The sequence below is a fragment of the Doryrhamphus excisus genome, chromosome 12 (assembly GCF_030265055.1).
Source record: "Doryrhamphus excisus isolate RoL2022-K1 chromosome 12, RoL_Dexc_1.0, whole genome shotgun sequence".
NCBI classification, from domain to species: domain Eukaryota; kingdom Metazoa; phylum Chordata; class Actinopteri; order Syngnathiformes; family Syngnathidae; genus Doryrhamphus; species Doryrhamphus excisus.
The window spans coordinates 8,514,983-8,530,437 of record NC_080477.1 but is presented as its reverse complement, the minus strand read 5'-3'; the positions used below and the strand labels follow the sequence as shown (position 1 = coordinate 8,530,437).

General features: G+C 37.4%; 1 protein-coding gene across 1 annotated transcript; it reads left to right on the top strand.

Moving 5' to 3' along the window:
- Window positions 1-4,438: 4,438 nt before the first annotated feature.
- LOC131139819 (protocadherin-20) lies at window positions 4,439-11,628 on the top strand. Its single transcript, XM_058089723.1, has 2 exons — window positions 4,439-4,590; window positions 4,739-11,628. Exons 1-2 carry the CDS (start codon window positions 4,543-4,545, stop codon window positions 7,355-7,357), a joined length of 2,667 nt encoding a protein of 888 aa, XP_057945706.1. The 5' UTR covers window positions 4,439-4,542; the 3' UTR covers window positions 7,358-11,628.
- The last annotated feature ends 3,827 nt before the right edge of the window (window positions 11,629-15,455 follow it).

Sequence of the window (15,455 nt, the reverse complement as noted above, 5' to 3'; positions counted from 1 at the left end):
TGCGGGTGATCGTGTGCAATACATAGGTCCGAAAAATGAACATAACAGGTCCCCTTTCAGGGATACATTTTTCCCAAAAATATTTGTTACGATATAGAACTTAACAACCAACTGACCTCAGGTTTTTGTGTTTACGGAATGATTTTCATAATGGTTTTTGAACATTCTTACATTTGAGTGTGTGTTTGGGTATACATTTTTTATAATATCACAATTTTCTGTCCATCGGGAGGAGGCATACTTCAAAGGTGCCGGTATTGAAATAGTAAGTAAACTTTGAGTAGCTGACTTCCAGGCCGAGTGTCCTGTCCTTTCCATAATCAAAATATGGCCAACTTATACTAGTGTCTGCAATATTCTATTTCACATTTTTCCATTTTCATCTGATTTTGTGAATGTGAATGTGCCAAATCTGAGATTAAAGGAACTGCATTGATTGGGTTCCTCCATCTGCCAATAGGGTGCAAACATTTGACCTACTGCTACTGTTACTGCTACCATTATACGTATCTCGCGCACTTCATCTTTTCAGTAAAGTAACTTTAAATGTTCATTTATCTTATTATTTGTAATTTGTATTGTTACGTCCCAAAGTGTGTTGGATGCTTTGCATGTGTTTTTTTTTTTCTTCTCCCCCCCCCGCCCTTTCTCCTCTGCTGAGTGGTGACACACCTGGAAGGTGCATCCCAGGTGTGCCTGATTACCAATCAGGTGGAGCTGACATGTAGGAGGCAGACAGCAAGCAGTGCTCTCTCTCTCTTTCTCTCCCGTGCTGCGTTTAGAATTGCTTCTGCATGCAAAACTCTATAAATATGTATTTGGTGTTAAAACAGCTGAGCGATGCAGCTGACGATTCCTCTTTCCATCCAACAGCGAGATAATAATTAATGAAGAACAAATGAAGATATCCACATTTAAAAAAAATAAAACTACATTAAGAACAAAGAACTTACAAAATGTATTTACAAGATGTGTGATATACTGTGCGCTAACCGGAGAGTGCGCACAAACTAAGGCAAAATTTGGAAGTAAATATTTGACATTACCTGAGAAACATGCTAACAAGGGAGGCACAGACAATATAAGGGAATACATAGACCAATTTAAAAAACATATTATTATATCATATTACAAATATACAACATAAGGTGGCCAGAAATATTTCAGTATTGAACAAAGCAAAATTTGTTCTCAATCAGAAATCACTCCACACTTTTTATTGCTCTCTGGTTCTACCATATCTTACTTATTGTGTGGAAATATGGGCTAATAACTATAAAAGCAATCTTCACTCGCTAAATATACTGCAAAAAAGGTCAGTAAGGATAATTCATAATGTCGCCTACAGAGAACATACTAACTCCTTATTTCTAAAATCACAAATACTTAATCTTGCTGATATAGTTAATCTTCAAACAGCTAAAATAATACATAAGGATAAAAACAACCAATTAGCTAAAAATGTCATCCAATACTTCTCTACAAGAGAGGAGAAATATGAACTCAGGGAAGAACATACATTTGAAACACTTCTATGCTAGGACTACGTTAAAAAGCCATAGCATTTCAGTATGTGGAATCAAACTATGGAATGGATTGAGTAAGGACCTCAAACAATGCACAACGATGAGCCAATTCAAGAAACAATACAAGCAGTTGATGTTTGCTAAATACAAGGATGAAGAGTCTTGAACCAGTCATGATGTGCTATATATATCACTATGTTGACACTTACTATGGTACCCATTATGGCATTGGATGGCCATATCACCTTGTACTTCGGTACGAGGTGCATTATTAAAAAACAAACAAAAAAAAACTTAAACTGTATTATGGAAAGCAGGAAGAGAACAAATGTAACAGTTACTGATTGTAAAAGTACCAGATGGAGGGGTAGGATTTAATAAGCTTTGCTTCTTCCTACTCCTTTTGGACATGTAGAACTGTGAACTGATTATGTGATGCATTCAATTGTAATCTGATGCATGTTCAAATGAAATAAAACCATTACCATTACCATTACAAAAATCTCAATTAAGGACATTTCCAGGAAAATAAAATGTAATGTCTTTTTTATGTGTTTGTATGAACTATTCTGTTAAACCACTATTGGTAATATGCGAGCTGGTGGTGGTGTTCTTGTATTTTTGGTTTTCGAAAACTGTAATTAGTAGCAGGTTACATACAAAACCTAAAAATGTATTACCTAAAAATAAATTAAAGGAACCAAAATTTATTAAATGAGTCTTAAGTTATGATGCTATTTTTTTCCCATAGTAAACGACTTTGTGTGGTCATATCCATCTAACTTAACAGCCACGAGACAGTATCACAGCTATGAGCATAGCTTAGCAGCACTTTGATTAAAAGAAGAGACCATAGTTGAAAAGACATCTGTTAGGAAATCTGGGAAGAGATTACCAAACCTCATCTCACACAGAATCAAATGACGCAAATAAGTAATAAAGCCCTGTGGCCAGATTGAATTTCTTTTTTTTTTCTGTTTACCCAGTAGAAACAATTTTCTCACAGTGTTTTATTTAAAACTCGTATCTCTTGTGAAAATATACGGTGCATTTATCCAAACTGAGTTATGGTGTGACCTAACGACAGTGTAAAGCCGTCTTTCACAAACAAAGTTCTTATTTGTGCCCAGCATTGCTGTTTTTACTATATAACTGATTAAGAAAGTTGTCCCTTTCATTAGAGTCTGGCCCTAATGGTCGTAAACAGACAGTTTATTGCATCTGGTGGACAGACTAAGTTCCACTGAATGTTAAAATAATTCAAAAGGCAATCTACAGTAATTACTATCAATAAATAATAGACAGTGGATGTAATATGGGGCTTTGCTCTAAGGTGGACAGAAAACCGTAAAATGGGACATTTTCTACTGATTTAATGGCTGCCTCATAATTTTAAAAAGAAAGTTTCACTGAAAATCAAGTTGATTAGATTTTCATGATCACTGATAGCTGCTCAGGAAATATTTTTCGGCAATATTAAGAGGCTAAAGACAGTACACTACATTCACAAATTGGTGGTTTCAATGGCTTATACTGTATTTGTATTTTACGTCATTTAGCCAGGTTTATTCTTGAAAATGCTTAATTTGAGCAAAAACATTTGTTTAAAATATGCATAATTTATGGCTAATACTATGTTGTAGTCAACTACAAAATATTATTAATTAACTAGAAAATCCTCACTGAAATTTTGATGGGCATGCAACCTTTGCTGTGAACCTCGACCCGCAATGGCGTGCGTTCATTACATAAGGAATTTAGCAAAAAAGCAAACATGCTAACTGTTAGCAGGATAGCATCGAGCAAGATGGCACTTTTCTCATTTTCTCATGACATTTTTCTAATTTTTCGCATTTTCTCGTTTTCCTATTTTTCCAGTTTTTTTTTAGTTTTTTTCCCCAATTTTCCAGTGTTTTTCATTTTTATCTTTTTTTTGTAGCTGTCAATGGGGCCTGTATTGCATTGCATGCTCATAATGAGGGAGAAATATTCAAACCGTGATGTAACGATGGACAACTTGTATAGTTATTGCATAGTGTAAATGTAGCTTGTATATATTTTTTTATTTGGTGATATTGGATTTCTGATTCTGTTAACCATGCAAACTGGGTGACACAATACCATTAAATGTATTTTGTAATCTCAAGTGATAAAATTGCACCTGGGGTGTCACTTTAGAGCCTTAGAACTGGCTCTGCACCTAAGGCAAGTCTAACATAACTACCCCACACTCTCGGGTCATGATTGTAGTTTATTAAAATATTTTTATCCCAGTACTTAGATGAAAATATTGGAAGCAAAGGGGATTTATTGATGATCTTCATTTGGATACTGAAACTGAAATTAAAGTGCCTTTTTCCAATGGACTTCAATCGGTCGTTTTATCTGAGCAGTATGTTTCCAATCCCAGCAAACAGCTGGCCTGGCATTTAGAACACATGGGGATTAGGGGGTTGAATTATTTAAAGGCTCAATCCAGAATCAGACCATATCACTACTTATGATGCCAAGATCCGCCTTCTGATAATTTTTCCCAATATCATATAATATTCTATATACATTAGAATCCATTTGTATTGTGTTTGGGTTTTGAGCACAGTGTAATAAAGCGACCTCTTAACTGTGGATGTTTTACATTTTGCTCAGTCTTCCGTGTCAAAACTCACTTGTTTTTCATATTCACTGAGCCACATGCACAGCAGCACCACCTTATACTGATTGATGTGTGAGCACACAAAGTGCAGGCGTGTGATGATGCATGTTAAAAGCATGTGTAAAGAGTAAGCTGTGAACTGCAGGTCTTTCAGTGGCCATCAAGGCTCATTGGTTACCACGTGGGACTGATTTGCATGTAGAGGGAGTGTCCTGAGCCAGCACTGGGATGAATGAGTTGTTCAAGTCAGACAGCAAGTCGGCTTTGGACTCGGCAGAGGTCTGCACAGCTCAAAATGCCTGGCTTAATTAAAATGTGACACTTTCCGCTATAAGTGGAAAACTGTTGGACTTGGACGTAAACATGGTCAACAGAAAACACCCCAGACTTTGCAAAAGCTGGGAATTATGGGTAAGTTGTATTTTAATTGACTTGAAAATGCTCTCTTAACAGGGCATAATAACAATATCTACATATGAGCCTTGATAAATGTATATAGTTTATATACTGTATGTTACTGTTCAGTGTAGTCATGTTTCTATGATATCTTGTGTTACAGGGATTTTTCATCCTCTTGCTTTATACCAGCCCTCATTCCTGTTTTGCAACCTTCAGCCAAGCAAAAGAACTCATCTATAGGATAAAGGAGGGATTACCCAAAGGGACCTTCATAGGAGCCATTGGAGTGGACTTAAATTTGGATTTTACAGTTGACCCCCCCTATTTATTCAGTCTGGCTCAAAAGAGGGTCAGTGAACAGTATGTGACACTCGATAATACAACAGGAGAATTTTTTACATCTGCTACAGAGATTGACAGGGAGACACTTTGCCCGGATAACTCCGACAGACAAGGATGTTTCCTCTCAATGGATGTCTTTGTACTTCCCCAGCAGTATTTTCAACTCATCAAAGTTAAAGTCGTCATTGAGGATGTGAATGATAACAGACCAAAGTTCCCCGTGGATGAAATCCTTCTATCCGTTCCAGAAAACACACAGATCAATTCTCGCTATGCGGTGGAACAGTCTGCAGTTGACCCAGACCTGGGTCTTCATGGAGTGCAGACCTACTGGCTTGTGAACGACTTTGGTGTGTTCACGCTCGACGTTGAAGAGAACGAAGGAGGGGAGCTGACACCCTTTCTTATCGTGACAGAACTTTTAGATCGAGAGACACAGGCTGAATACATAACAGACATTATCGCAGAGGATGGGGGTACCCCTCCCCTACTTGGTGCTGCCACTTTAAAAATTGTCATCTTAGATGTGAATGATAACTGTCCCCAATTCACAGAGTCTTACCTTAATGTTACTCTGCATGGGAACTCCACCAAAGGCACACATTTGGCACGTCTGCATGCTTTTGACCCTGACCTTGGCGATAATGCTCAGATCAACTATGCTTATAGTGAACGTGTGCCAAGGGAGACCAGAAGCTTGTTCCATTTGAACAGAACTACAGGAGTGATCAAACTAGCAGACAAAATAGACACAGGTACAGCCATGTTTTACAAACTCACTGTTTTGGCCAATGGACCTGGTTGTATTCCTGCTGTCGCCACTGTTGCTGTTCACATCATCAAAGTTCTTTTGGGGCCTCCTGCTGTTGTACCTCGATATATTGCATCAGAAAAAGATGGGGTGGTGAGACTTAAGGAGTCTGAGCCAGTGTTTTCTCCTATTGCTTTTTTTACTGTCAAAAACATCAATGTCAATCAAAGGGTGGACTGCCATTTGGAGGGAACAGGTCCTTTTCGGATCGGGCCCTATCAGCTCCTCACAAATGAATACCTACTTGAAACCACAGAGCCACTGGATTATGAAATGACAAAGGAGTACGATCTCATTGTAGTTGCTGAAAACGGTCGTGGGCTCGTCATCAAGACTTTTCTAAAGGTGCAAATTTTGGATGAGAATGACAACGCTCCAGTTTTTCAGCAGTCTTCGGTGGAAGTATTTTTAGATGAGAATAACCCCCCCAACACCTATCTTACTCAGCTCCATGCCACAGACCAAGACAGTGGAAGCCAAGGAGAAGTTGTCTATCTTCTTGGAGGTGATGCCCCAGGGATGTTTCTTATAGATTCCGTGACAGGCATTCTGACTGTGACTACATCACTGGACCGTGAGGAGAAGGAAACATATCGCTTCATTGTGAGAGCTGTGGACCAAGGAACCCCAAGAAGGGAGTCGATTGCTACTGTTGTGGTAACGGTACAAGACCGCAATGACAACAGCCCGCGCTTCATCAACAAGGATTTCACATTCTTTGTGCCAGAGAACTTTCCGGGTTACGGTGAGATCGGCGTGCTGTCAGTGATGGATGCTGATTTGGGGAAAAATGGATGGGTGGCCCTATCCATCCTCAATGGCAGTGACATCTTCATGATAGACACAGGCCGAGGCACACTTCGGGCGAAGACATCACTAGATCGAGAGCAACAGGGGACCTACCAGCTTTGGATTGAGGCCGTAGACGGTGGGGAGCCCGCACTCTCCTCTGTTACAATGGTGACTGTGCTGCTGTTGGATGTCAATGACAACCCACCGATTGTCCTTTTCCCACAGTCCAATCAGTCCTACATGCTGGTGCTACCCAACACCCTGCCGGGAACCTCCGTCACAGAAGTGTACGCTGTGGATAACGATACAGGCATGAATGCCGTGATTGCATATAGTATCATTAAAAGAAAGGGAGGCGAACCTGGATCTTTTGCCATCAACCCCGAAACAGGAAATATCACTTTAGAGAGGGAACTGAGCAACCGTGGTCTCTACAGCCTTCTGGTAAAGGTCAGTGATCACGGTCAGCCAGAGCCACTTTACTCAACAATTATGGTTAACTTCTTTGTGAACGAAACGGTGAGCAATGAGAGCTACATACAGAGTTTGCTGACCAGAGAGGCTGATATTGAAATAGAGGAGAGACCCTGGCACATTGGTCAGTTGAAAGAGGGACCTGAGAGGTATGACATGTGTCCATGTACACCTGCCCTCATTGCCCTTGCAGTGACATGCCTCGGGCTGCTCTTCTCCCTTGTTACGCTAACAGGTTACATATGCTTAAAAAGGTTTCAGAAGCAAAAGACAAAATCAGACGTTGATGTACCATTAAAAATAAAAAAAGATTCTACGCTGGTCAAAAATAGGAAGCTCAGACATGTCTCAAACATTTAATTTTCAGTAATCCACACATCTGCTTATTTGGGAGTTTACACATTGTGAAACAGCAACATAAATTTGTTTAATCTTATTGCATTTTATAATTACAGTAATCACTCGCCACTTTGAGCTTTGAATTTTGCAGTATTTAAAAAATACATTAATTAATAAATCATGCTATGGCCTACTATTAGTCACAAAAATTACAAAAATTATATATATATATATGGCATTTTTTTTGCCAAACCTAAATACAAAAATTAAAACCACAAATATAAATACAAGGGATTCAGAAGACACATTCAAAGACGCTGTGATAATATTTTATCTCCATAATATATTCTACACTTGTCTCTAGGTGTCAGTAATGTCAATGTACTGAGACACACAATGATCGCCAGAACAACAGGCTTTAATTGCAGATTTTGAATGATCTCACAATTTGAGCTACTGTTGTGGCCATAACTCACGCCAAACTAAAACTCAACTTTGGGGCCATCAATGTCACTTCCTGTTTCCCCCCTTTTAGTTACCTAATGCCAGAACACATCTGCAGAAACACTCACATGCATTAGTCTTGTTTATGTCAAAATGTATATTATATATACTGTTTGGGGCAATGTGAATGTCATGGTGACTATAGGGGTGCTGTAGTATCTCACAATATCTAACAATATTAGAACCTGTATTTGGAAGGTCGTAAACAGGTTTTCTATGCTGTAACTATGACAATATTCAATGTATAAATAAGAAAGCCTACTTTGTGAAAATGCACTTATCTGGAACTAGGTCTGGAACGAGGGATTACTGTACTTGGGACACATTCACTATATAGTAAAATCACAGGTCATTTCATTAAGAACACCTTCATAATCCAATAAGATCCAACACAAGTCCTATCACAAAAGTATACCTATACTGTCATCCCTCACTTATTGGTTTATTGGTTAATTGGTTAATTAATTTCTGCAAAGTAGAATTCATGGTTAATAATAAATGGTATGTTTTCATAGTTACATCATAAAAAACATGCCTTTTTAAATACAACCTTTACCATTATTAAAGCACTACAGACATGAAATAGCACACATATAGTCATATTTACACTCATAAAAACCAAAAAAAGCCCACATTGATCAACAGTAATGTGTAGGTTACGAGATCACTGCACAGAAACGAGACAGCCGTGGCTTTAAACATTAGCAAACGAGTGCGCTAACTCGCTGACTCCAATTTATTTACTGTATTCTAAAAGAGGTTTTAAAACGGAGTGGGGAAAACGGACAAAGAAGCCAAAAATGTACCACTTCCACATTGAATGGGAGGATAACTTATTTTCACTCATCATGTTTGGTACGCCATGGCGTACTACATGCATTGTGACAGTAATCTACTGCAATATCATGTCTCAGTAAAGGAACATTACAGATGCCTAGTGGCGAGAATACTACATATACTTTAGTCTTTCAATATTTGTTTTTTGATTAATAATACACCAGCAACCATTTAGTAATTATTAAATTGGAGGGATTACTGTGCAAATGTACAAGTGCACTAAATGCAGAAAAGTTACATTTTGTCTCTTGCACAGTTACGGTAAATAAATACTAACCTCGGCAAACTACAATGAGACTCTTTGGTATGTCTGATTATATTGTGAAGTATATGTAATGTAGTGGCTGGTGAGTGTATAGCCATATTACATGACTGATGCTTGCAGGAATATGTTATGTATCAGAAAGATTGGAAATTAATTTATTAGTGGCATCCTATAACATTACAAACAGAAAGTCTTGAAAATGATTTAAACATGTACATATCGTGCAAAGTCTTTGAAGGCACAGCAAATATTGACTTTTTGATGACTGTTGTAGACAATCCACATGAATAGTAAATCTTTCAGACTAACGCCCAGCTTTTTAACTTGAGGTTGTCATTGACCATACGTCTGTGATGACTCTCATCCATCCATTTCATTTCAATGAGGACTGACTCTGAGCATTTGGACTTGTTTGCCTCACTCTTTGTTAAACCTGTCATTGACAACCAGATGTTTTTTTATATTGTCATTTATGTTGACATTCAATAGAAAGAAGACATATTGTACTTGGTGACACTGATGCATTCCAAGTGTGCTTTTGTTGTTATATAAGACATGCAAACTCAAATCACCCTCATTCATGCAATTCTCAATGTGTTTGTGAGATGTTACAAAGTGTTTGTGAAAACAAATATTAAAGTACTTTATTTTATTATACGTATGCATTTTTATTATTTGCATGCCTATCAACATATAGTATGTAAATAACACATTACTATTAGAAACATTATCTGCAAAGCCTTGATATTCTGGGATTGTGGACAGCTAAGAATTGTTACCAGTATTGTTTAATATTGGACGAAATATTGGGTTAGAACTACAGTACTGTTTTATTTTGTAAACTACACAGACAGGGTGAACTGTGAAACTATGAAATTCATAGTTCCAAATGAAACACAACTGTGTGCAGTTGTATTTGAACAAAAAGTCATACACACAGTGTTACATGCAATGTAAATGAGTGTTCAAATCCATATTTCCCAGCACAAAGCAAATATATACAGCACACAAAATAAAATCCAACATGAATGAAAACCTAATTTATTCTGTACCATTTTGCAATGCACCTATGTGACTGACGGGCAACAACAAGTGATAACAACATATAATACAATGACGAACACTGTCCAGCCAGTGATAAGGGTGGCTGGATAAACTAGAGCAGTGGAAGTCTGGTGGGCTTTTTATGTTAAAGTTGGCAACATTTTCTTTCAATTTTACATGATCATGTTTTGCAGCTCTTGACCATTTCGCTAAAAGGCTACATTGTGCTTTCTTGCCTTCTCGTCCATACACAATACCACAAAATGGAAATTGTTACCCACAAGTTACCCACAACTATTCTCTGTTAATATTTTTTACTTTATTCTTGTAATATTACAGCTGTTTTTTTTCAATTTCTATTGGTGTATTTTTTTTTAATTTTCCAACTATTTCAACTTTAATTATTTTTTCTATAATATTTCAAATGTATTCTTGCAATAGTAAAACTTTCTCCACTACTTAATTTTCCATAAAGTGCAGCTTCACATGTTGTTTTGTTTGCTTTTCATAATATTACAAAAAAAATCATCTTTTTTAATATTTAAACTTTGTGCCAGTAAAATAGCATAATTTGTTCGTCATAATATACTTCTGATTTTGCACTTTTTCTTTGTTTGTTTTTTAGGAAAATTACATTATTACCAATAATGGGGCAATAAAGAGTGCCACAATTGGCACCTAGGCCACACTTGGACACACCATCATACCACCAGGAATGAATGGAAACACACAGAAAAACATCTGCTGTTTTATGGAGGAATAAGTTTGCTGTAAAATTTCAAATAGAGCATTCATTCCATATGCATGTTACAAACTGTTTTTGATTCTCACGGTAACAAGGTGTGTACCACATTTCTACGAAACACAGGAAGATTCCGTTTTTCAAGGGATGATTTGGAACCCTAAGTCATGATGACAAAGATGAAAATCCAGTTTGACTGTCACCACCTGCAAAGGGCAGGGATGGGGCGTGTTATTGAGAGACAAACAAACATGCATGCATTCTTTCCACCAAATGCAGTCATACTCATAAATGCTTAATGCTTCTTTCACATGTATTTGCATCAGACGGAAGGGAAATTAGGAAAAGAAAAGAAAGGATTTGGGACGTGAGTCGACAGTACACGCCCAAGTACGGAACTCACTTGAGCCAAATGTCTTTTATTAACATCCCTGGGTTTGGCTCAAACAATAACAGAAACATGCAAACAAACCAGTGTTGAGAATGTATTCTCACACACACTCACACACACACACACACACACAAGGAGCGTCACAACTTATAATCAGCATTTCAGCACTAGCGCATGTCATGTAAACACAGAGCACATCAGGAGCAGCTCAGCGTAATCCTCAGTAATCACCTCTGGCCATCCTGTGCTTTTCACAAATGGGCTGTGCTATGATATTCATTTGACACAGAAATGATCATTTTAGAACATGAATAGTACTCAGTAGATTTGTTGGATCAGCAAAGTCAGCACCTTTGTAGATGCCCAAATGAATGTAAGGTTGTTTTTGTTTGATAAAAAAAGGGGAAATGTATAAAAAAAAAAATAATAATAATAATTTTTACGTATGCATTGCTAACAAAAGTGAAAATAAATACTGCTTGACCTGACCCACACAAATGTGATGGCTTTTTTGTGATGTGATGGCACAACCGGAAGACAGGTAATGAATGCTTATTGTTGCATTTCTGATAACAAACTGTCATTTTGCAACTTCACTAGTATTAACATTAATGGCAGGCTTCCTGCAACGCTGTTAATGGTTCACCATACAAACACTATCTGCGTGTATTTCAGAAAGAAAGAACATGCATTGCAATCTTCACATAAGCAACCCAGATGTCTGATAAGCCTGGTAATAATCAAGCACATTGGAGATATTTTCCGTTTGCAAACAGGAAGAGAAATGGGTAATGTTTTTTGTAAAAAAACACATTTCTACTTGAGCTTTTTTCACTTTTTTTGCCTTATTTGCCTTATCTGCCTCCTAAACAATATAAGTTTGTTGACAGTGACATCCTTTTTCCGTTAAATTGTATGGAATATGTAATAGTAAATAATACTCACTCAGATATTGTGTATGAAATAAGCATTTCACTTCTGGAGTTCATTGTTTCAGCTGTTAGCAGAGTGTTATTTGGAGCATTAAATAGCTTGAAAAGTGGGGTGCGGGGGTGTCAAGCAGACAAGACACTGTGGAGCTTTTAAATCTGACCCATCAACTCTTCCTCTCATAATCTCTCATGACAAGCAGGCATCTTCAAACCATACCAAGATAAACAATGTAGGGGTGACTTGGCATTGCTTCTTGAACTTTTTGTGACCTTAGGGATTAGCAATCTGTATAATGCTCATATAAGTTATTGGAAAACATATCTGGCCTAAAGAAACACGACAAAAAACATTTGCACCCACAAAGGACTTGCATAACTGGTTCCAAAAAAAATATTTTCATTTCATTCAGATCTCTTATTGTGAACACATGTACTAAACAAACACGAAACAGCCTATGCAGAATAACACACCCTCCCCCTTTTTGTGCCGTTCCAACAATCCCTTTCTGAAATGACATTAAATTGTTAATTGTGTAGAAAGACTGTAATTACTATCCCAGCACGATCCTATTTCGCTTATTTAATATCGCTGCCTAAAACTCAAACAAGCAAATAAATACACCATGAAAAGGCTCAGGTTTAGGTTACAGTGCTTGACAGAAGAGGGAAGGCTACATTTTCAAAGTTATGACACCAAATATGGCCCCCCAACCCGCATTGTTTGCACACACACACACGTTGTCATCCTATATAAAGCATTAAAAAAAAATACTGACTTTCATCTATCTTTCAATTGCTGTGATTTGGCAAAATATATTGTGATGGGATTTAGATTACCCTGATTGGATTTCCTCCTAATTTTAAAGTGTTGCACTCCAGCAAGCACTACAGATACTTTGCAGACAATTGCTTTCCTTTTTGATCCGCCACCAATGAGTTGCTGGAGTTTAAATACAGTGGAACCTTGGTTAGCATCAGTCACCTGTTCCAGAAGGTCCGACTCTAACCAAAACATACCCTAACTGAAATAATATTTTCCATAGGAACGAATGTAAATCCAATTAATCCATTCCAGACAGCCATTTCAAACACTTTGAAATGCATAGAAAACTATGAAAATGCTGAAGGAAAGGGATAAATGAACATTTAACAAAAGGGTGTCCAAACTTATTGAGGGCCACATACCGACAAATCAGAAGACGTGGTGGGCCACTTTTAAACCAACCCATGTAGGCATGCATAGTCATATATTTAGAGAAACAGCCTGACTCTTAGAGGGCCAGCCTGAGAGGGCCAGCCTTAAAGGGCCTAGCTTAATGTTACTGGTAACAAAGTGTACTATTAATCTTAACTTTTTCTATTTAGTTTATATTTATTTTTTTGTTTGTTTTTTTACAAATACCTTTTTCTTGTAATATTATGACTTTATTCTCATAATAATGTGACTTTATTATTATAATATATTTTTTCCCCCAAAAATCAATGTATTGTTTGTTTTTCAGAGAATTAATTATTTCTTTTAATTTTTCAGTTTTATGCTATTTTTCTTAATAAATTATGACTAGTCTAATTTTGTGGCTTTACACATAGTTTTTTTTTAAATTATTAATTCATACATGACTCTTGTGGTTGAATAGTGCCTATTATTAGGCCACACAAATGCATAGTTCAGCAAATGTTACACAGTTTGTGCCCAAGTTAAGATTTTTCAAGAATAAAAAGGTCTAAACGAACTAAAATGCACATATAAGGCTTATCAAATGTGCATTCAGTGAAATTGATGAAATGTAGGACTCTAAACTGATCACCTGGTGTCATTGGAAAAGTTTGGTGAGAGACACAAGGATTAGACTTGATCGCCAGAAGAATTAATTATAAAATATTTGCAAAATTTAATTTTATCTTTTCCTGTTTAAATTTATCCCGGGTGCGTCCTTTCAGTGCATGCTCAGATATGACGTAACACGCAGCTCGAGACATTCTTCAGTTTAAAAAATGGAGGCACTGGACTGCTGCGGAAAGTTTGTTTTTGATCCAAACTAATTTAAAGACTGAACAAACGAAAAACTCACAATACGGAGTTATTCCAACAAGTAAGAAAAACTCGGGGAAGTCGGTATCACGTGATGTTGATGTTTACGTTTTACTGCGTATGCCCCATTGGCTATTCTGGTTGATTATAGCGGCGCATGTAGACAAGAGATTGGAATATTCCTTTCCATGGATAACATTGCTTTCGGAAAGGTAATTCGGAAAGAGAAGAACTCCTCATGTAAATGTGGCTAGTGATTTTTAAAAATGACCAGGATGCCCCTTGGATATTTTGACATTGAAAAGCATTTTTTCTCACATGAACAATGTCTCCCTGTCTGCTACATTATGTTTAGTTGTCAGGTCATTACCCTAATGAGCTGCTTCGAGGTAAGAATGTGTTTATGTCTGTGCACTACTTCAGGAAAAACCTGTTCAGGCGGCCTTTTAGACATATGAAGGATCACAAAGCGTTCTGTATTTTTAAGACGGCACATGATGTGTTTACAATACAATACATTACCTGACTCCCTCTGTGATGCTTCTACAACTTTAATTAATCTCAATAACCGTGTCAGTGAAAAAAAATCTAGACGCATACTGTAGAAGTACCCATAATGCCCTTTGCTCGCTAGCCGGGATGGGTAGAAATAATAAGATGCCTGAATATGGTCAATTGTCGAATCTGTCCGAGTTTAATGCGCCACATGAGCACTCCTTGTTAATATTAGCCATTCATGCATATCGGAAGCTCTTCCCGCTGCCAAGGGGAATTATGACGATGCACCACCTTGGGTGAAGAAACCACACACACACAAAAAAATGTGTTAGTAATTTCTCTCATTCAGCCGATACTGATCAGTGAGCAGGCACATTTGGATAAGAGGAAATGGAGAGAACGATGCAGTAAAAACATACAGACGCTTTCGGGACAGGGGCACACATTTTGTATGAACAGGTGGAGAGAGATAAGTGGCAATCATGTGGCTTGGTTGGTCTCGGGTTTTTCCTGATGGACATTGCTCATCTGCCATATGGCACGAGTTCATACATTGACTCTCCAAATTAAAAGGTGGATGCAAAAGGACCTGTTTAACAGCTTTGGAAACGTGTGGCTGGTATTGTTTGCATGTCGTGAGCACACATTTCATCAAAAACAATGTAGTCTTACATACACCACTTGGAGGGGGACTGTCGATTTTGGGACTGTTCCTTTTATTTCATAATCTAATTAATTTTTTTTTGTGTGTCATAGCCATACCATCGTCTTATTTATAAATCAATTACTTTCATAGTATAACACAGTTTCTGACCTTTTACATACAGATTTTAACACGATTAGATCACTCTAGACACAAACTAATTTACTTTTA